General features: G+C 42.9%; 1 protein-coding gene across 5 annotated transcripts in view; it reads left to right on the top strand.

Moving 5' to 3' along the window:
* The window catches only part of LYRM4 (LYR motif containing 4), a 133,798-nt gene that overhangs the window by 81,456 nt on the left and 28,657 nt on the right, over nucleotides 1-23,685 (top strand). The window contains exon 3 of one of the 5 annotated variants that reach the window (XM_014464865.2): nucleotides 21,402-21,933. The exons of the other annotated variants lie outside the window; for them this stretch is intronic. Coding sequence (XP_014320351.1) covers nucleotides 21,402-21,455 — 54 coding nt within the window. The 3' untranslated portion in view covers nucleotides 21,456-21,933. Of the gene's footprint in view, nucleotides 1-21,401; nucleotides 21,934-23,685 lie in introns of those variants that run through there. 5 annotated transcript variants of the gene reach the window in all.

Genomic DNA, 23,685 nt, shown 5'->3' with positions numbered 1-23,685 from the left:
TACATTTTGTCCAATACTTGGTACTTTCTTTTTTTCATTTTAACCATTCTAGTACATGTGTTGAATTTAATTTTAATTTTTCTGGTGACTCATGAAGATAAGCACCTTTTCATGTATTTGTATATGGAGGGATAGATATTTCATGTTTGTAGATTAGAATACCCAATTTATACAGTTGTCCGTGTACTCCATATTAATGTGTAGATATAATGCAATCCCACTCAAAGTATTAGCGCTTTTTTTTTTTCAGAAACTGAGAAACTCATTAAAATGTTCACATGGAAATACAAAGAACCAAGAATAGCCAAGGCGTTCTTAAAGAAAAAGATGCCTGAATACTTTCACTACCACATACAAAACCTAGTCCAGGCTGCCTGTCACTACTTGAGCCAGTTAAGCAGAGAAAGGGTTGAATCATATATGAGTGTTTATTCCAATAATGCCGGCAGTGTAGGAGAGCAGCAGTTTATTCACAAAAATCTGCCCAGCTGGTGTGGCTCAGCTGTTGAGCATCGACCCAGGAACCAAGAGGTCACAGGTTTGATTCCCAGTCAGGGTACATGCCCAGGTTGTGGGCTCGATTCCCAGTAGGGGGTGTGCAGGAGGCAGCTGATGGATGATGTTCCTCTCTCATATATGTTTCTCTCTATCCCTCTCCCTCTCTCCCCCAAAAATAAAAATTCAATAAAAATTTATATATTTTTTAAATCTTCTCTACCACTCCCCATAAGCCAGCTTCTTATATTGGGTAAAAGGGCAAATATTGCATGGGAAAGTAAGAATTACAGGCATGGGAAAGTAGGTATGGTATAATGGTTAAATGCGGGCTGGGAGTCACAGAGGGTGGGTGCCTCTGGGACTAGATTGTTTCAGCCATAAGGTTGTAAATCTCTCCATAATCATAGGCAGTTCTCAGGAAAGGAAGATGGACTGCATTCTGATATTAGCTCCCATGTCCCAGGGCATACAGCCCTCAGCCATGTTAGAATATGCTTACTCTAATCAGAACAGAACAATCATAGTTAGCAGAGCATGATTAATATTTTTTATAATTATAGCTAATCTCCAATATTCTATTTCTGCTCCTAACACTATGGCAGTTAAGATAGTGTGGCTGCCCTAGCCAGTTTTGCTCAGTGGTTAGAGTGTCAGCCTATGGATTAAAGGATCCCAGGTTCGATTCTGGTCAAGGGCACATGCCCAGGTTGTGGGCTCGATCCCTAGTAAGAGGCAATAAAATAAAATAAGTAAATATATATATATATATATATATATATATATATATATATATATGATTTCAGAGAGGAGGTGAGAGGGAGAGAAAAATAGAAACATCAGTGATGAAAGAGAATCATTGATCGGCTGCTCCCTGCACACCCCTTACTAGGGATCGAGCCCACAACCTGGGCATGTGCCCTTAACCGGAATCAAACCTGGGACCGTTCAGTCTGCAGGCTGATGCTCTATCCACTGAGCCAAACCAGCTAAGGCAAAATATATTTTAAAAAAAACAAAAGGTAGTGTGGCATTAGTGCAAGGTTCACTGATCAATGAACAGAATAGAGTTTAGAAAGAGACTCACTTGTGTACAGTCACCTGTTTTAAGGCAAAGGTGACTCTGCAGTGCACTGGGAGGGATAGCCTTTTCAGCGAATGGTGTTCAGTCAGTTGCTATTTGGAGGGGAAAGTATCTGGACACATTCCACATTTCGTACATAAAAATGGATTATAAATATAAGTGAGAAATATTTTTTAAATTAGAGTTTTAGAGGAAAACATCTTCATTACTTTGAAGTAAGAAAAGATTTCTTAAACAGGACACACAATGTGAACCATAAAAGAAAAATTAATACATCTATATATATATAAAAAAGCCTAGGTGACCGAATGACCATCATAGCGACCTTTTGACTGGTTGCTATGATGTGCACTGACAACCAGGGGGCAGACACTCAATGCAGGAGCTGCCCCCTGGTGGTCAGTGCACTCCCACAGGGGGAGCGCCGCTCAGCTGTCTGATAGGCAGCAGACACTGGGCTCAAGGTTGGCAAGTGCAGCAGCAGCAGCAGCGGCAGGCACAGCGGGGCCGGATGAGTGGGGATCAGAGCCTGGGCTGGGGCTCCTCCCCGGCCGCCTGCCTCTACGCACACTACTACAACCCTCACACTACTACATCCCTCAACCCTCACAACTACTACATCCCTCGGGGGTTGTTGGACTGCGAGAGGGCACAGGACAGGCTGAGGGACCCCACCGATGCATGAATCCGTGCACCGGGCCTCTAGTTTAATATAATATTAACACTATATTAAAATAGTGATGTCAGGAGCACCATTATTAAGAAAATGAAAAGGCAGGAGGGTAAAAAATTATCTGAAAAAAAGATTCACATCCAGAATATATAAAGAACTACTGAAACCAACTTTTTAAAATGGGTAAAAAATTTGGACACTCACTTCACAAATGGCCAGATAATATATGTAATTGACATATTTAACTAGTACTTCTTTATTACTGACATTCCAAAATAGTATGCTTATGAATCAGCAATGGGCTTTGCTACCGCATTAGAACACAATAGCCTTTAAATACTGCTGTTTTAAGCTCATGATGTTTTCATGCCATGGACATATAAACATGCAGAATCTAAGGAATGCGACAGCAGGAAACACCAGATGGTTTCACACATACTTATAACCCTAAAAATATTAGTTTTTTCCATTATCATGAAATGTGAGCAAACAGATGTCCCCTGCTGCCTGCTCAAGCTGCCACTCCCCACATTTTCTCCCCCTCTCCCCTAATACCTCTCTCTCTCTCTCTCTCTCTCTCTCTCTCTCTCTCTCTCTCTTTCTCTCACACACACACACACACACACACACACACACACACGACCTTTGAGCTCTGGATATCTCAGCCCTGTTCCAGAGCCACATCAGGCTCCCTATTGTTGGTCACTAGTATCATCTTCAGGGAAGTAATGGAAGGACATACGGTGGCAGGGGTAGTTGAAGTATGGAGGCATGTTGTATATGCTCTGCTTGGGAATTTTTTTTAAGCTGAAGATTCAATGGTTTGGCTTTTAGGTAAATGAAACGGGTGTGAACTTGATACAAGACCAAGTTAAACTTATTCGCTCTAATACATACTCATTAATTAGAATCTTCTACAGAGCTCTAAAAACTTGCTGGTACCTGGTGTGCAGGGTGCAGCCTGGACCCTGAGGTTTAAAAGCTACCTGGCTAATTCTGATGTGCGGGTATTGTTGAGACTCCTGCTGGCCCTTGAGTCGGGGCACAGTGAAAATGGAAATGCCTCGATTGCCCTGAAGAGCAGCCCTGCTAGATGGCTTAATTTGTGTTTTGGCTTGATTGGGAGGTGGGGTACTTGTTCCTTTCCAGGGATTAGGAGTCCTGAAAATGACTAGCAGGAAATAGTGAAACAGTCTTTTGAAGCATATGCTCACAGATTTTCTAAACAGAAGGATTTTCCTCCCTTTCTAATTACCCCGTGAGCACCTCACTGAAGATAAAGTGCTAGCTCAGCAGAGACTGCTATTGCAAACAAGGAAGGCCTAGAACGTTAGCACATGTGGCTGGCCACCCTCTTTCCTTCTCATCAGCCCCCCTACACTGAGAATTCATGAGTGTAATTCAAGTACGTCAACACTGTGAAAGCACAAGCTCTGACAGCTTATTCCAATGAGAAGCATGGTGGTCAAGGCTGTTTAAATTTTTATTTTCAAATGCTATTCTGCATACAGCTATACTGTAATGAAAATACGTCACCAAATTTTACATAATTTATACAGCCTTTTGTACCTGCTGTTTTCCAGTGATTAAGATTTATTTACCTTCCTCTTCAATAACAAAAAATAATTGATGTACTATATTGTAAGATCTTTATTATGCTTCTTTAATTGATTTTATAAGTTATTCCAAATGCTGACCACTAAGGTTATTTTATGCTCATCTAATCTATTTAAGGTTGTGATATGTTGGGGGGAAGGGGGTATTTATAACCACAGTTTGAAGATAATGCAATAGGAAAGTCTAAATAAAAGCAAATAAAGGGAAACTTTTAAAAGTAAATTCTAATTTATCACTTAGCTATTTTTTCCCATTTCTTATATTTCTTCTGTTTCTTTACCCATCTCTTTTGCCATCCAAAGAGCAAACAGGAAATAAACTTTGAATGCACTACCCCTAACCTTATTCTTATTCATTGAGTAGATCAGAATATTGCTTTTTAATAAAAAAGATCTAAATTTTTATATACCATTAACTATAATTTGGAATATGTTGGTTACTCCATAATTTAGCAATTTCTCCCCATTTTAGACATATTGTATATGTTATCCTATGCACATTTTCAGTAGATTGTACAGGACCAGTCGCATTATATTCTGTATTTGTCTAATGGGAAAAGGAAAGCTGAAGTCCAAAGAGGTTAGACCAAGCATATCAAACTCAAAGGCTAACACGGGCCAAATAAACAAGGCATGCGGGCTTCAAGTTTGGGTTAGTGTGACTTTCTATATCGTAAGTACAGCATACAACCCTTACTGGAATTCTGGTCTTCTGAGCTAAATCATTTGCTTCCTATTTGTTTTTAGAGCATTTTCATCTCTGTAAATTAAAAGGCCAGTTGATGGGAGGCGGAGGAAGGGAAGGAAAGTATGTACCAGGCAGCTACTCCACCATGAGTAGGACACCAAGCCGGATACCATGTTATACCTCAGTGTGGTTGAGAACCACACCCATATGAAGTCAGCATTCTGGCCTCCATTTTTCAACTGAGGAAATAGAGGTTCAAAGCGGCTAGTAACCAGTCCAAGAGGGTGGAACCCAGCTCTATCGGAAGCTGAAATTCCTACACTGTTACTTCTTCAGGAGTGTGAATTCGGTTGGGAAGGAGGGAAAATTATGCATACACATGGACACACACCTGAAATTAAAATACCATTTACTGTTGTGAGTTTCAAAAATAGCAATTATACACTAAAGGAGTCCAGATAAATAAAAGATCATTTCTGGATGAGGGTTCAGCAAAACTTCATTGAAAAGTGAGGCCGTAAAAGCTGAACTTTTAAAAAGATAGGAGATTTCAGGAAAAATAAAAAAGGAAAGAAAAACACGCCAGGAAAAGATGATGGCTTAGAACAAGCATGTCAAACTCAAGGCCAGCGGGTTGGCTTAGAATGAGAAAGCCATAGAGAAGGGAAATGAGGATGTGGAGAGATAGGTGAGCAGCAGACTCCAAAATCTTGCACACGTGCACAATAAGCATGTCCCTGTGGATGAATGCCCAATGTCAAATATTAAGGTAAATACTCTTCAGGGTAAAGGAAGTATCAAGCTTCACAGCAGAGGTAAGATTGAGGTGGATGTAAAGATGGGTATGAATTTTAAGGAAAACTCGAACAAAATGTGAGGATGGGAAGACCTAAGACCTAAGGTATGTTCACCTGTTGACGGCTGAAGGCCACTCACATATGTGTGTGTGTGTGTGTGTGTGTGTGTATTAGAGGCCTGATGCACGAAATTAGTGTAAGAGTAGGCCTACCTTCCCCCAGCTGCCAGCACCGGCTTCCCTCTGGCACCCGGGACCCAGGCTTCCCTCGCAGCCACGGCTTAATCCGGAAGGTCAACTGGAAGGACGTCCGATCTAATTAGCATATTATGCTTTTATTATTATAGATATAAAACTTTGGGGGGGAATGAGGACTATTCTTTCTTCTCCTCTCTGATTCTTTCCCACTAGTAAACAGTGATGTATGCTTTGTGTTGTTGCCACCGTGCTGGCCCTCTTTTCAAAGACCTGTGTCCTGTCTTCATCAGCCCGCGCTATGGCAGTAGGGCTGCCAACTGTGCTGAAGCTGCCTGCCTGCCTGCCTGGTGGGGTGCACTCACTGCAGTCTGCCCACAGGCCTGATTTAAATCCAACTCATGTTACCCTGCTCCAGCCCAGGCACTGCTAAAATTGAGAGATACATTCAATTTTAAGAACAAACTAAATCTGTCTTCTAAAGAAACGCAGGAACAGTCTCCTCTGGCATTTGTTTAAATGGATTAATATGTTGATCTTGGGGAAATGGGGAGCCATCCTTCATGTTTTCATTATTAAGGCAGGTAAAACGAAAACCAAACCTCATTGCTAAATGCCACCTCTGGGACTTTAGCCGTGCGGTTTCTATTTTAAAGTAACCTGCAGGATTTTTTCTTTAGTTAAAATGTAAATTTTTAAATTTTCATATTTTTTTTAACTTTGGACACTGTTTAGTTGCTTCCTATTTGCAGAGCTCATACCAAGAACATTCTATAATATGAACTGGCTGTGAATATCTATCTAGTTGTATGAGATATCCTTACAGTGTATCTATCTTTACATATTAAAGAAATTGTACCTGGAGCCTGGTAATAAAGTACCAATTCTCACAGTGATGCATCAAAGTCCTTAGCAGATGCCTAAGTTCTTATTCACTTAAATGTTTGCTTTTAAATGTAAATATCAGTCATAAAATAAGATGTAGGCATTAAGTGGTAACTTTTGCCATACTGAGTTATTGTTGATGCTTTAGGGGGAAATATTTTCCCATATTGCAGGCTTTCACACACTATTCATAAATGAGCTAAAAACCATATGAATTTAAGAGAAGGAAGGAATGCTTTTCTGGTTTTTATGGGTCACACACTCTGAACTTGTAGTTCTGTGCTGTTTACCTGACTTTAAAGGGGAAAGTTCTGGAAGTGGACCACACATCACTTTACTCTTACCGGCAAAATTCAAAATGCTGGAAGGATGTTTTTTATTTTTCTTTCAAACAGATGGAATTAGGTTGGAGTGGGAGGTTCGGGGGAAGCCTTGTGATATTACTGTGACATTTGCTGTGATTCGAAACTCTTAAAGGTCTGCAAGCAGCTGCAGAGCTGCTTCTGGGAAGTCAGGACCGCTCAGGATTTCTGTCCCTCGGGGGGCCCAAATGTCTTCTGTTTGCAAGAAAGAGGCAATAAGAGGTTCAGGAGTTCAGGTTACACGGAAACAGGTCTGGGATGGAGTTTATTCTAACACGTGGAGAAATGAGGCAGCCCAGCAAAGATCCCCAGCAGTCCACCCGTCCTGCCCCACCAAGACTGGAAGTCCTTCGGGATGTGGTGGCAGCTCCTGACATTCACCTTTGCTGCCCATCTTTGCTTGTTCCCCCTGCTCATTCTTTCTGCTGTGGTTGGGCTGGCTCACCCACTGTTTCAAATAACTGCTTCCATTCCCTTGGTTTGGAACACCTCGGCCCCCAGGGGCAGAGTCCCTGCACTCGGACCTGGCCCTTAGCAGGCACCTGTGGTCAGTGGCCTGGGTCTGGTGTGCCGTCTGCAGGAAGGGCCATGAGCCTTGGCTTGTGGACAACTACCTTTCATTCTGAGTTTAGGCTGCATCACTGGGGCATAGTCTTCCTCTTCAGAGCTAGCATGTGGCTTTGTTGTCTTGGATTTGATAAGGGCTTTTCAGTCTTTACCTTTGCCTCCTGTTTTTGGCAAATACTCAAAAAAGTAGGTGATATAGTCTTATTGATGAATTCACTATAAAATCCACTAAGAATTTACCATGAATGATCCGGATTCTAAATCTACATACCCTGGACAACTTGGTGTGAAATAAGACCATCTGGTTTGTCCAGCCTGCCTCCAAAGATATCTCAAGACTTTTCTCTATGCACTTTTTTTTAGCCATAGAAGTCAACTGATATTTACTTCACAGGAGCGTATGTGATACATTGGAACATACACAATCTGAGAGCCGTAGCATATCAAAGATCTTTGTCATGTTTTGCTCATTGCTTTAAACTTTCCTAAGTGCTCTTCTGTACATTATCATTTTAACCGTCAAAGTAGCTGAGAGGCTATCATCTGTCTTTTGCTGCTAAGAAAATAGGCTTAACACTATACAACGAGGAAGTGGCAGAACCAGTATTAGAGACACAGTTTTCTAGTAGCTTCCATGACATCTTGATATCAAAGTGTATGATCACTAAATATATGTGTGCATGGCACCCCCCCCCCAAAAAACACACATGCACAGCTGTTAAGACTCAGTTATTGAAAAATGATAGAATTACCAGCATCAATAACTTCCATTCTGTATATGTGGTCTTGGCAGCTGAGACATCTGCAGCCTAGTAAAGATGGAGTATGAGATTCTATCCTGTGTGTCTATGATATTAGCAATCGATGTAACGGTCGGCAGTGTAGGGGATTCAGTGATTCTGTAGAAAAAAGAAGTAATACTTCCATATCACTCTTCATCCATCCATTCAACATACCACATATAGTTGTCACATATATGATCTGGAGATAAATAAAATACAATATCATCCTGTTAGCATGATATTATTTGTAAGAAGCCCTACACCTGGGGTGAAGGGACCTGAATTCTGATGCCCTCATGTGACATTAAGTATATAATTGGGTTAAGTCACTGTTCACTTGTGAATCTGACATTTTTAATCTGTAAAGTGAGGTGTTGGGGTTTTGTTTTCTGCTTTTTCATCTGTGTGCTCATGATCTTATGTCCTTGTCCTGCACACTATTCTTCATCTACTACATCATCCTCTTCGTCACCTCCCTTCCCACTCACAGATGGGCTTAGGGACTGGGGAGGGAGGTGTCCCTAATATTTTAAAAATCACCAAGTTTGCGGACATTATATGAAATTCCATCTGCTATTTAATTCCACTGAATCACATTTTTTATGTTAACTTAATAAGTTAATATTTTATGAACTTGTAAGATTGAGTGTATGGAATGAAATCAGTATTTCTAATAATTACTTGATGCGAATGGGAGGGTTCAGTAGAAAGTCATTTAAAATTCCAGACTGATATTGATTAAAATTAATGGATTAAAGATTTAGAATATCTTATTTATAAGATTTTGTTTGTTTATTCTATAACTTAGGTAAAATGTGTAGCCCTAGCATCTACACTAATAAAAGAGAAACATGGTAATTAGCGTACGACCGCTACCCTTCCCATTGGCTAATCAGCATATCCTTATGCAAATTAACTGTCAGCCAAGATGGCAGCCGGCAGCCATGCACTGAAGCGAACAGGGAGGCTTGCTTGCTCCAGTGACTGCGGACTCCAACGTTCCCCGCCTGAGTTGCCGGCCTCTCAGCTGCACTCTAAGCAACTATGTACTATGTTGCAAATATAGAAGCTAAACAAAACCCCAGAAACCGGCTTTCAGTCAGCCTGCCTTCAGCCAGCCTGACAGCAACATTGTATCAATGTTTTCAGCAGCGAGGCCTCAGAGCTAAAGCTGGGCCCAGCAAGGAGGGGTTGGGAGCTTTTAGTCACCTGCCAGCCGGAAAACAGCCCTCAGCCCCCTCAGCCAGCCTGGCCAGGCACCCCAGTGGGGACCCCCACCCTGATCCAGGACACTCTTCAGGGCAAATCCAGCCGGCCCCTACCCGTGCACCAGGCCTCTATTCTATATAGTAAAAGGGTAATATACCTCCCGGCACCGGGATCAGCGTGACAGGGGGCAGCGCCCAAACCCCCTGATCGCCCTGCAGCTCTGTGTGTGACAGGGGAAGGCGCCCCGACCCCCTGATCAGCCCTGCTCTGTGCCTGATAGGGGGGAGCTCCCCAATCCCCTGATCGCCCTGCAGCTCTGTGTGTGACAGGGGGCGGGGCCACAACCTCCCTATCCGCCCTGCTCTGTTCCTGACAGGGGAAGGCGCCCCAACCCCCTGATCAGCCCTGCTCTGTGCCTGATAAGGGGGAGCTCCCCAATCCCCTGATGCCCTGCGGCTCTGTGTTTGACAGGGTGCAGCACACCAACCCCCCTCCACGGGCCTTGCTCTATGTGTGACAGGGTAGAGCCATAACCTCCCCATTGGCCCTGCCCTGAGTGTGACAGGGTGCAGCGCCCCAACCCCCTGATCCGCCCTGCTCTGTGTGTGACAGGGGGCGGTGCCCCACTCCCCTATCGGCCCTACTCTGTGAGTGACAGGGGGGAACTCCTCAACCCCCTGATGGGCCCTGCTCTGTGCATGACAAGGGGTGGCGCCGCAACCTCCCCATCAACCCTGCCTTGAGTGTGACAGGGGGCGGTGCCCCAACCCCCCAATCGGCCCTACCCTGAGCGTGACTGAGGGTGGCATCGCAACCTCCCGATCCGCCCTGCTCTGTGCATGAGGGGCCGGCGCCCCAACTCCCCAATCGGCCCTGCTCTGAGCCTGACCAGGGGCTGCACCTAGGGATTGGGCGTGCCCTCTGCCACCCGGGAGCAGGCCTAAGCCAGCAGGTCGTTATCTCCCGAGGGGTCCCAGACTGTGAGAGGGCACAGGCCGGGCTGGGGGACCCCTCCCCCCCAGTGCACAAATTTTTGTGCACCGGGCCTCTAGTTTATAATAAAGTTGGCAGTTACTGGCTATAGTAATTTAGAACCAGAGCATTCTGAATATCCCTGAATAGGTGCTCTCAGGTTTTATTGCTGCAGTTTAGCATGTTTATCTGGGATGTTCTACTAAGGTATAAGCTCTCTGTTTTCTCTTTGGAATTATTAGAAGCTTCCTTTTATATCTTTCTGTATTCACAAACTATATGATCAATTCATTCAAGTGTTCATGAATGGCTCTAGAAATATCATTCATTCTTTATGTTTGTTGAGTACTATTTAACAGTGGTTCCCGACTCTGTATATTTTTAAGACCATAGAAACAGTTTTGTTAAACATCCCTATTGAAAATCACAGGTTTACCAAGAGCAGTAGGTTAAATTTCTCACAGTTTTATGTCATTCATCATGAGGAAGGTAACACAAGTATTATTGATGATCCCCTCTTTTACAGAGAAGGAACCTGAGGCTCTCAGGTTAAATGAGTTGCCCAAGGTCACACCTGGTGGTAACATCTCATCTACTTAGTTTCTCAATGCAGCTTCTCCACCAAACTTCTCCATCAACGCACTGTGTTGTGACCTGGAACCATAGTCATGTTTTAGATGATCAAAGATTTAACAGAAACAAATCTGAAAAACATAGTATGTGTAACAATCATGGGACCACAGAGAGGCAGTTAGGCAAACATTCTCCTCACTTAAGGAACAGATAGATCTTAAGTATCCTATTAAGGACATACCACATATAGTTGTCACATATATGATCTGGAGATAAATAAAATACTAAATACTCTTATTATGTAATCAGCTCTTTATACCTTTCTCCACCTGGTAGTAAGTTTATCATTGTAAGGCAGTTGGCCCAGCCACATTACCTTAACCATCTGGCCTGAAAAGTCTATCCAGCCATTAATGGAGTAGACTGAAAGAGGAGGGCTCTCTCCAGGACACAGTTAATATCTCATTACCCATGAACAGTTCCCATTAGCTTGTTAGTTTTAACTGGATTATGAGATTAGTTAGTCATCAACCCACTGAGGCAGTCGGAAACAGGACCTCTTGAAGGATGGGACTGTGGGGGGAAGAATACAGACAAGAGGTGAATAGCCAGGGGAGGGACAGGCAGCATGACAGCGCAGGCCAGAGGAAGGACTCCTCCTTCACTCCTTCATTTACCTCCGCCAACCATGCCTTCTGAATGGGCATTTTTACCAAAGAAGGCATAGTGGGATATACTTTTTTTAGGTTAGAAAAATGAAGGATTATTAAAAGCCAGTTCTGGGTCCTTGTTTAATCTTATTCGTTACGCCAGTCACTGAAATACTGCAGATGTGTTGTCAGATTACAAATTGCTTATTTCCTGTGGATGTTTCCCCAAGTGGTATAAGTTATATAGGCAATAACATTTTCCTAAGAAATGCTTTTGGCCTCACATACCTGACAACAGTGTGCCGTTGATCTTTTTTTTAAAAAATCTTTATTGTTGAAAGTATTACAGATGTCCCCTTTTCCCCCCTTAACCCACTCTACCCTGCACCTGCCACCCCCTATGCTCCCACACCTTCACCACACTATTGTCTGTATCCATGGGTTATGCATATAAGTTCTTTAATCACTTCCTACACCCCTCTCTCCCCACCTTCCCTCTGAGACTCGTCAGTCTCTTCCATACTTCTATGTCTCTGGATTTATCCATTTATTTTGTTCATTAAATTCCACATATAATTGAGATCATGTGATACTTGCCTTTCTCTGCCTGGCTTATTTCACTTAGCATAATACTTTCCAGGTCCCTTCAAAGGGTAAGAAATCTTTCTTTTTTTACTGCTGCTTAGTATTCCATGGTATCAATGGAACCCCCCTCAGCTGAGATATCCCTCTGTAACTTCAGTTATTGCCTATGGGAGCCCGGCCAGCCCTCTCACACCTCTTCACTTCCTACCAGTCTCATTGAGGTCTCCTGTTTACATCCTTGGTTTTAAGGGTTCTCTCCAGCTAGTCTTCAGTTGGTTATTCAGCTTGATGTTTCTATTTTCTAGTTGTAATTCCAGGTTGGTCCATCTTCTCCCCCGTTAACTTTTTTTCTGCAGTTGATCATCGAATCAACGTGGAGTAGGAAAAGCACAGAACCAAGAGTCTGCCACTGTTTACTTGCAAGCTAATCATAGGCAAGTCATTGAGTGTCTGTGTGTTATAACATTTAGAATGAAATTGAGAGTGATTTATTTCTAAGGTCTTTCCAGTTCTCATTCTCAGTGATTCCAGTTGCCAAGAATATTGTAACCATACTTCCATGTATTTATTAAGTATGTGTGTATTATCTGTATCTAGCGGGCTATGCTAATGCTATGGGAGCGCAATAGTGAGTCCCACAGTAACTGCCCTCCTGGCACCTACCATCCAGCCATGGAGACAAAACAGCAACACAGTTGATTCTCCGAGAAAGCGAAGGTGAAGAATATCAGTTGAGCCCTAGCCAATTTGGCTCAGTGGATAGAGTGTCAGCCTGCAGACTGTACCTTGGTTGCAGGCTCCTGGCCCTGGTAGGGGGCAGGTGGGAGGCAATCAATCGATGTCTCTCTCTCACATCGGTGTTTCTCCCTCTCCCTCTCCCTCTCCCTTCCACTCTCTCTAAAAATCAATGGAAAAAATGTCCTCGAGTGAGGATTTTAAAATATATATATATATATATATATATATATATATATGTGTTGACAAAGCCATGGAAAAGCACACTCACATTTTTTCAGCCTCTCTGTGCCCCAGGTACTCCACTTAATACTTTATGTTCATTTAATTTAATTATCACAGTAATCCTGTGAGGTAGTCCTATATAATAAAAGCCTAATATACTAAGTGTCCAGTAGACGGGTCGGCCATTCAACCAATCAAAGCATAATATTCTAATGATACGCTGAGGCCACTCAACCACTCGCTATGATATGCACTGACCACCAGGGGGCAGTTGACCGGTCGCTATGATGTGCATTGACCTCCAGGGGGCAGATACTCTGACCGGTAGGTTAGCTTGCTGCTGAGGTCCGGCTGATTGGGACTGAGTGAGAAGGACTGGACATGCCCTGGAGCCCTCCTGCAGTCCCTCCCCGGCTGGCCAACCTCCCATGTCTCTCCCCAGCCCCAATCGTGCACCAGTGGGGTCCCTCAACCTGGCCTGTGCCTTCTCATAATCCGGGACCCCTCAGGGGATGTTGGAGAGCCAGTTTTGGCCTAATCCCATAGGGGGAGCACTGCTCAGCCAGAAACAGAACTCATGGCTGGCAAGCACAGCGGTGGTGGTGGGAGCCTTTCCCGCCTCTGCAGCAGCACTAAGGATGTCCAACTGCTGGCTTAGGCCCACTCGGCGGACATCCCCTGAGGGCTCCCGGACTGCAAGAGGGCACAGGCGGGGCTGAGCCCCCCCCCCCCCCCCCAGTGCATAAATTTCATGCACCAGGCCTCTAGTCCTATATAATAAAAGGCTAATATGCAAATTGTCCCCTCAGGAGCTCGACCAACTGGGGGTTTGACTGCTCGCTATGCCATGCACTGACCACCAGGGGGAAGTGCGGAACGAAGGAAGGCCCCAGCCGGCAGCCAGCAGCTGGGGAAGGAAGGCCCCGATCGGCCCTAATCTCCGGCCAGGCCTAGGGACCCTACCCATGCACAAATTTCATGCACTGGGCCTCTAGTTTATAGATAAGGGATCAAAGGTTCAGAGAATAAGTAATCTTCCCCTATTTGTGCTGCTAATATATTGGACCAGGATTTAGTAGAAATAAACCTTTCTGATTTCAAAGCCCATGCTTTTTCTGTTAGATCATGTTGCCTCCTAATAAAATATTAGGATACTTGATAACAAGAGATGATATATGCTGTTTGGGGCAGAATAAGCACATTTTGTTACAATAGCTATTTGCTCAAAGTCTTAAAAATGAGTGGAATTAGCATGTGTAAGCTGGGGAGAGTATATCCAGCAAGGACACTGGAGGGAGAAAGCAGTGGGCAGGGCAGGGCCACGAAATATGCCCTTTGAACAGAACCTATTAGGACGTGGTGGTATACTGGGTTAAAAAGGTAGATGGGTCAGGCAAAGATTCGAGAGTTGCTGGAAAGGCATTTTGGAGCTACTCAAGATTAGGGTAGGAAGTTAAATAAAGACAGATCACATGTGGCCATGTCTTGTGAATATTCATGTGGACAGGGTTGAGAGAAGAGTCAGCGGGGCTCGTTGCAGAGCTACTGCAGGAATGTATTAATGAGCCTGATGTGCACACAATTTCTTCAGCTGTAGTTCTAGAACTTAAGAAAGCTGTCAGAGCCTGAACAGGTAGGAGCTGTGCTCTTGTAAGGGAAGCCTGGAAGCTGGGGCTTAAGGTGAATTAATAAGTGTTTGGGACAAAGCATGTGTACATTTGATACCTCATATGCTTTTTGCTGTGGCTGGAGGAGCCCACAGAGAAAGAATAGTTATGCTAACAGTTATTATATGCTTGCTGTGTTCCAGGCACTGCTCAGGGTTTTACAGACCTCAGTTCTCGCATTCCTATGAGGAGGGCATCATCATCTCCACTTTACACAGGAAGGAGCTGAAGCAAAGTTAAATAACTTAACCAACTAGTAAATGGCAAAGCTGGGGCTGGAACCCAGGTCTGATAGCCTTTGTTCAGGTCCCCAGTCTTGTTAAACTGAGAAGGCAAAATCAGACTTAAAAAAAGAAAGAATAATAAGGAATGCAGAAATGGTTAATTCCCGTGTTTATTCCTTTGTCATTAGTTTGCGTGCCATGTACTAGCTTACCACCATTAACAGTCACCTGCCTCCCGCAGAGCTTGCATCTGAGCTTTTACTGATGTGCTAGGATTTTCCATACTCACAATACAACAGATGGGCTGTGGCACATTACTCACCTCTCAATATCCTATATTTTGGTAGCCTGAAAAAAGGGTGAATGTCTGAAAGTCAGCAATGACTTCTGGAGGCCAGAGGCATGCTGCTATACTCACCTGCATCTGTTTTTTGACGGTTAACATTGCCCTTGGCAACACTGATCCTACAGCTACTTAGCATTATTTTTTATGTATATTTTATTGATTTTTTTAGAGAGAGGAAGGGAGAGAGATAGAGAGATAGAAACACCAATGAGAGAGAAACATCAATCAGCTGCCTCTTCCATGCCCCCCACTAGGGACTAAGCCCACAACCCAGGCATGTGCCCTGACCAGGAATTAAACCGTGACCTGGTTCATAGATCAACACTCAACCACTGAGCCACACTGGCTGGGCCTTAGCATTATTTTTAAGTGATAATGTTTTATTTGTAGGAAATCATTGATAGGAATGACAAACTTAGTGCAGTGAATGAACACATAGTGATTTTAAATGGAATTGTGTCTGATTTTTACACATTTAAATGTTTATATTTAATTTTAGGGGAACATTGGCTCCAACCTTTTCATTGTCTCATAGTTTTATTATTCCAGTCATAGCTCCGGGGGAAGGCTTATTTGAAACTGACTACTCACCCAACTTACTTTAATGTATAATAAGTCCTATGATAAGCCAATCCTCACAGCATTGAAACTTCAGGGCTACATTTTTTTTTTTCATAAGATGTACCAAGATTTTTAGATTATTTTTTCCACCAACCTTAGTGTATCTCAAAATCCTGGGTGCCAGGACTGACCAGCAGACCCTGAGCCATGGATGAATGATTACTCTAACACACGTTTCTGTGAAAGAGAGGACTAAGGGGCTGCCTGGCAAGAGGCCCCAGACTGTCCTGTTTGCCTGCCTCCTTACGCTTGTATTGTAACAACAGCTTGAACTAAAATTAACCTCTAGATCAGTGGTTCTCAACCTTCTGGCCCTTTAAATACAGTTCCTCATGTTGTGACTCAACCATAAAATTATTTTCGTTGCTACTTTATAACTGTAATGTTGCTACTGTTATGAATCGTAATGTAAATATCTGATATGCAGGATGGTCTTAGGCGACCCCTGTGAAAGGGTCATTCGACCGCCAAAGGGGTTGCGACCCACAGGTTGAGAACCGCTGCTCTAGATACAATCAGCAGGGTAAGTATCCCTGAGAAAGCACATGCTTCTACAAGGTCATGTCTAAAGACTAAACATAGAGATTCCAGCAAAGCACCTGGGGGCTCGGACTTGTTTGGAAAAGTCAAGGCAGGGGCTGCCACCTTCAGCAAGGTCCCCCTAGGCCCCCGACCTTTCGGAGAATCCTCCTTACAGACTTTCCAACCAAGTCCCATGCTTCCCCACACCTGGGTGTTTAATGGCCAAATAAATTAGGTAAATTGGCTGCTGAGGATTACTTCGAAGTTTCTGGTTCTCTCCTCCCTGCCCCCACAAAGAACACTGGAAAATATCTGGAGACATAAAACCAGCAATTTGAACTATTGACTTTGAAACCTGACATCTAAGAAAGTTGTGATATTCTGTGTGACCTTGGGTAAACCACCTAATGTCTCCCTAGTCTCCGTGCCGGCATCTGAGATAGTAAGCCAGACACCAGTCGTTGATATCTGTGTCCTCAGCACCTGGGAGAAGTAATGAGCTGGTGGTGGTGAAATAGGGCTTGGAGTGAAGGACCTCTCCTAGGAAGGCTTACTGTTGCAGTGCTTCTTTCTTAGCATCCTTTTCCCACACAGCATGCTTTCTTTCAGGTCCTCATTTTATTATCCTTATTTTACATATGCCTGCAGTATTATTTAATATCACCACATTGGTGCCTATTTACTTATCTTTTTGAAAACCTGGATATATCACAGATTAATAGTTTCACAGAGTTATTAATAAGCACTCAGGACTGTACATCCAACAGAGAGCTAAATTGGCTAAATATTACTCACCAAGCATTTATATGAAATATGGTGTCATCCTACAACCCTAAAGTGTAAAAATTAATATGAAATTTCAGTTTAAAGTGCAGTTTTGTTATCTCAAACAAGTATCATGTCAAAAATGAAATTTTGTTACAGGAGCTATTCTAGATAATTAAGAAATGAAACCTGAGTTCTGGGGAAAAAAATCTAAAACCCACATTTAGTTTTATACTTGGAAGTACATTATAAATGAGATGGTACATGTATAGTTATAGGTTTAATTAGCAGTTATTTCATTATATATTTCCCATGTAAATGGAAATGATTTCAAATAAGAGGCTGTCATTTTCAGTAATTACTGCTGGCATAGTTTTGGGAGAGTTGATTTCTTGGTTGCGTTAAAGTGTAAAGGCTATTACCTGTTCAGTAATTTGATAGTTTTTCATTAAAAATAATCTTTTCCATAATTAGTTTCATTTTTTATTGGGGGGGGGGGAACATCGATGTATGAGAGAAACATCAATCAGTTGCCTCCTGTACGTTGAACCCACAACCTAGGTATGTGCCCTGACTGGGAATCCAATTGGCAGCCTTCCTGTGCACAAGACAATGCTCCAACCAATTGAGCCACCCAGCAAGGGTAGTTTTCTCATTTTTTAATCTATGTTTTGTGCTTGAGAACATTTAAAAGTCACAGTGATTTGTTCAAGGCCACAGTCCAAGTACACACACAGATCAGGACTAAAATCAAAGTTCTAACTCTCAGGGCCCATTTCAACAGCTGAAGTCATCCCCTGTTAAATGGCCAGTATCTGATAGCCTTGGACTTTTTTAAGGCTTTTGCTTCCTCTTTGTGTTTTCAATAAATGCCTGCTCAGTATAGTACAAGACATGAAGAAATGAACGATACTGATGTGGCCCCTATTCTGAGGAGCTCACAGGATATTAAAACAGACATTAAACAGATTAGCACACAGATGAATATATCACAAGAAGCAGAATTAAGTGCTGTTGAGGAGGACTGCCTGAGAAGATGACCAAGGATGCCAGTCAAGGATATCTACTCTGGGCAAGTGACATTTAATCTGGGACCTGGCGATGAGTAGAGGTGTGTTAACGGGAGGATGGGGAAGGGCAGATACTGTGCGGGGAGGCAGGCTGTGCAGAGACCTTGAGTGCTAAAGAGCTTAGCACATTCCAGGACTTATAAGAAGGCAGAGATTTGTTTTCTGTGTTTAGTCCAAGCGTCATTGAAAAGCCCCTCATTCCTGTCTTCTCCTCTTCCAGCCACTGTCCACATGCGAAGAAAGTCTCTGCAACCTCAGCTGCCAACTAATTTACAAAAGAAAAGACAGACAGTCATCACTGATCAGTGCAGCTCTTTAAAAAGATCTGGAGCTTCCTGGGCCTCCAGGAGAATTTGGTTTAATAAAGCTCCGCACTGCTATTTCTTTGGGAAAATAAAAGAGCAAGGGAGATGAGAGAGAGGGCATAACTTATCCCCCAGTTCATTGTTGCCTAACTTTACTTGCTAGCACAGAGAAGTTACACACTGGGAAGTGTTGAACAAGCCTTACTTTGCATTGAAGTATCTTATGAATGTGAATTTTTTATCTCTGTTTCCTCTCTTCCTTCAATCAAAGATTAAAAGCAATCTACTTATAAAACTATCGAATGAGCATATATAAAATTTGGTTAAGCAAATCCAAGGACTTTTTTGCTTAACCTGGGCAGTATTATTTTGTGGATGCTGATAACCCACAATTTAAACCATATTTTTTTTTTATTTTCTTTTTTACTGTTGGATGTTGCCAAGCTGGCCACTGGATTAAACAACCCTGGAATTGTTATATCAAGTATTCCTAACACATTCTCATGTTGGGGGTTTGCAGAGAGAGAGAGACCATTTCTTCGTTCAGTTCTTCATGCCTTTCACTATAGTGACCAGCCGAGATGGTCCTTTTTTAAGGGTGTGGAAACCTTTTCCAAAAGGCTCCCGCCATCCTCCCTTCTAGTCACATTCTCAAAAGTTGTGTCAGATGATTGTGCCCAAACTGTCCAGTAGTCAGGTAGATTCAGACCTTCACAATTGGCTTAGATTAGCGATTTTCAACCTTTTCCCTCATGGCGCACACAAACTAATTACTAAAATTCTGCAGCATACCAAAAAATGACAAAAAAAATTGATCTAATTTTGATTCATTCACACCAGATGGCTATTGTTGTGTTGGCTGTTATCATTTTTTAATTTGACAATCTAAGGCAGCGGTTCTCAACCTGTGGGTCGCAACCCCTTTGGCGGTCAAACGACCCTTTCACAGGGAGAAGGGGCATCTGGGAATTGGCAACCAACATTCTCAGCCACAGCAGGTTTAGGGTGGAGCCTGGGAACTTGCCTCTAACAAATACTTCAGGTATTGCCTGGTGGTACTGGTGAAGTGAGCACTTGGGTTTGAATCCTGACTCTCTCTTTACCAGCCCTGTGATCTTAGGTAAATTATCATGTTTAACTTTTCTACATTTTCTCAGTGATAAAAAAAAATGAGGCTAAAGATACCTACCTCGCCCGGCTGGTGTGGCTCAGTGGTTGAGCATCAACCCATGAACTAAGAGGTTGCTGGTTTGATTCCCGGTCAAGGCACATGCCTGGGTTGCTGGCTTGATCCCTAGTAGTGGGTGTGCAGGAGGCAGCGATTCATGTTGCTCTCATTGATGTTTTTATCTCTCTACTCCTCCCTTCCTCTACCTAAAATCAATAAACACCTATTAAAAAAATAAAACTAGACTTAAAAAATAAGATGCCTACCTCAGAGATAACAGGAGATGTAAGATAATACACAGGCCTGTTCTTTAATCCCAATAAGATCTAATCTGCATAAGGACAGGGTGTTAATAAGGGCCCCTCAGCACTCTGCACAATTCATTTACCTCACAGTTTACTAGGGCTGACGGGGATAATGCTCCAAAACTGCGTCTAAACCAGTGGTTCTCAACCTTCCTAATGCCGCGACCCTTTAATATAGTTCCTCATGTTGTGGTGACCCCCAACCATAAAATTATTTTCGTTGCTACTTCATAACTGTAATTTTGCTACTGTTATGAATAGTCATGTAAATATCTGATATGCAGGATGTATTTTCATTGTTACAAATTGAACATAATTAAAGCATAGTGATTAATCACAAAACAATATGTAATTATATATGTGTTTTCCAATGGTCTTAGGCGACCCCTGTGAAAGAGTCGTTCGACCCCCAAAGGGTCATGACTCACAGGTTGAGAACCGCTGGTCTAAACTTCGGGCTAGCAGTATATGATGAATGAGACACCTGTGCTGGAGCAGCTCACAGTCTAAGGAGGCAGGAGGTGCGCATACACCCTGTGCAGCGAGAGCAGATTCGAATATTTTAAGCTGTGAAGTGATAGTATCAAAAGGTATAGAAGGATTGCAGTAATGAAAAGAATTCATTGTAGTGTTCATAATGGAGCCATATGTCCGGGTAGATATCTAATCCAAGCAAGAGATCACTTGTGGGCTGAGGGAAGAGAATGGGGAAAAATGGATGAACTCAGGAGAGAATTTAAAGATTGAGTATGCTGGATCGGGGAATCAAAAGATAAGTCTGATCCAGAAATACAGATTTAACAGTCACTCCTGTCACAGCATTAGTGATGAAGCCAAGGGTGTAAGTGAGAGCACATTTAGTGAGTGATATTAAAGACGCATTGGTAGTCTCCCTGGTGTTTTATGCTGTTCACATCAGTGTGCATGAGGAATGAAGAAATGAAATGTTGATTCTTTTTTTCTGCTTGGCAGCCATCTCTTCTATGACTTTTTTATTTCCTCATAATGATGAGGGTCATGTTGCTTTTCCTTTAGATTAAACTTTCTTTTACTTTATGGATGGAGGGCTGTGGCTGTTGCAGAGAAAGACCACACCCATGACCCTTACCATCACAGTGATGAGAAGCATTGACTTTGCTGTCGGACTCTGGGGGCTTAGTTCTGGCTCCTTTTTGGTCCTGGCTCCATTGTGTATCAGTCATGTAAAATTAAGTACGTTTCTTAATCTTTATAAACCTCATTTTCTTCTCCTGCAAAATGAAAATAATATTATCTCCACTTATTATAACTGCATTTCCTTTCCTTTGTTCAAATAGAGAGACAACCGGGAGGCAAATAGAAGGAGCAGGAGAAGCTTACATCTCACGTAATATGACATGTTAGTGACTAAAGCTGGAATACCAACATATTGTCTACTCGAAATGATAGGCTGGCATTTACCACAGGGAATGCCTGTCTCACAGTACTTTCTGTAGAAACTGTGTTTCTGTAGAAACCTCGTGATTGAACAGACACATTCTCGATGAGAGGGATTCCCTCATCCAAAGGCCACCACATTGAGCCGGATCACACCTGGGCTTATGCTAGCAGTGTGGCTCCTACCTTCGTACTGTCAATGCGTCACAGTGTGTCAGACCTCAGAGGCCTCCAAGTCATCAGTACAGCCTTGGCTGAGGAACCTCATGGGAAGGAGCTGCGGAGGCTTAGCCAGAAATGGCCGGGCAGCCTTGGGAGCAAGCACTGCACACTGGCTGCTTCCAAATTGTTCTAGTTCTGTGTTTGGGATGCTGAAGAGATTTCCCTACTAGAAAGAACAGGAAAAAAAATATTAAAAGCCTTGTATGAGAATTTCCTTTTTAATATACTAAGCATATTTCTTACAAACAAACCATTTACTTTCCTTGTCCAAGCCAGGGCTAGCCCCCTCTCACCGAAGCTGTTCAGCACAGTGGTGCTGAGCAAAGCAGAGTGAGATGGAGGAAATGCAGGGAGCAGCAGTAGGAGCTCAGGGAAGCTCTGGACAGCTTTGCTGTGAAGAATCCAGCTTACAGGCATGTGCTTTTACTCACATGTACATGGTAAGCCATTTCGATGATGCGGTCACATCAGCTCTCTCTCACCCTCTCTAAGCATTTCTTTTTCTAGGGTATGAAGCAGCTATTTGAGGAGGAAAGCAATTTGATGGCAGGGGCTCCTTTGAGCTTTGGGAATTGGGACTCAGAAGCTCAGCTGGTAATGGAAAACACACTGCGAATGTTTTATTCAGTAATGCATCTATAACATTGAACAGAATCCAAATACATAAATCACTTATACAATAGCTGTTACAAGCTGCCTTCCAGCATTTCAGAACTCTGGCTGCCAGAATTGCTCACAAAGTCCTCTATTGCCATCTGCTGGTAGAATGTTTTATTATGTTGTTAAATCCTACTCTATTGTACTTTTATTTCCCTTCTGCCTCCACAGTCTTTTGGGACTCAGGTTTTTCTAGTGTAAAATTTGCTGCCACCAAAAGTGAAATGCTCTGTGTTTTTGATGATTGCCAAGGAGAACTATAATACTCTTTAAAATTCTGTCTTGACAGGATAGGCAGAAGTGACAAAGCCAGTTTCTTCATCTTGGCTTTTAACCAGATCTGTGCGCATATCTAGGCACTCTGAGACCAGGCCTCAGACCAGCCTGCATCTCAAGGCCAAGGACACAATACTCAGTTGGTCTTTGGAATGGGTCCTGTTATCACAGCTGTCTACCTCTCAATGTTGTATATCACAGTCACCCATATATTACATCAAAGAAGTGGGAATTATTAGTATTATCAGTAAAATCAGCCCATCAATCCCATGAGCTCATCTGATTTACAGTAGAGAAACCTTACCCTGGAGGTTGCCATGAGTCACCGGAGCCACATGGTAAACTTGGTCACCTATATGAGACATAGTTGAATAATTGTTGAGTAACTTTTTGACATCAGTTCAAAATGGCATTATATCCTGAATGACAGAGGAGTGCCAGCAGGCACCAGGCTTTACTCCAAACCAAAGATATTCCGTATGGCCATGTGTCTTGGAGCACTAACAGATGTCACCTTCACAGGCGAGTTGTCAGCATCACCCATGAGCCATTCTGAACTTGAAGGGTTATTGTGGTCTCACCACCTCTAAAACAATACGTGTGTCATCTCAGCTTCTTGAAGTTTCATGAAAGGCTGGATAGAGAATATCCAAAGTGCAGTTACCTGGCTTTTCAGAGACTGAGGAGTGCTGAAGGAACATGGGCCACTGTGTCTGTGATGCAGCCACAATACAGATGTTCTGTGAAACATCTGCAGCAGGCAGGCAGGCTGAGGGGGCCATAGCTGGAGATTACAGTGCTCTTGTTAGGCAAAAGCATTCCAAAAATGAAATTCAAAGCAGAGTTGCTAAAGCATATTGGACTCCTTAAATCTGGGCATGGTTGTAAACCCCAAAAAGATGTTGTCATTTAACATCAGCTCCTAATACAAAGGTTAAGCATGGGGGAGGGGGAATCATATTTCACATTTAGAGGAAAAATTAAAAAGCAGAGACATTTCTCTTTAATCATAACATACCAAAGGGAATG

This window comes from Myotis lucifugus, unplaced genomic scaffold, assembly GCF_000147115.1.
Source record: "Myotis lucifugus unplaced genomic scaffold, Myoluc2.0 scaffold_272, whole genome shotgun sequence".
NCBI classification, from domain to species: Eukaryota; Metazoa; Chordata; class Mammalia; order Chiroptera; family Vespertilionidae; genus Myotis; species Myotis lucifugus.
This window is presented reverse-complemented; position numbering and strand designations above follow the sequence as displayed.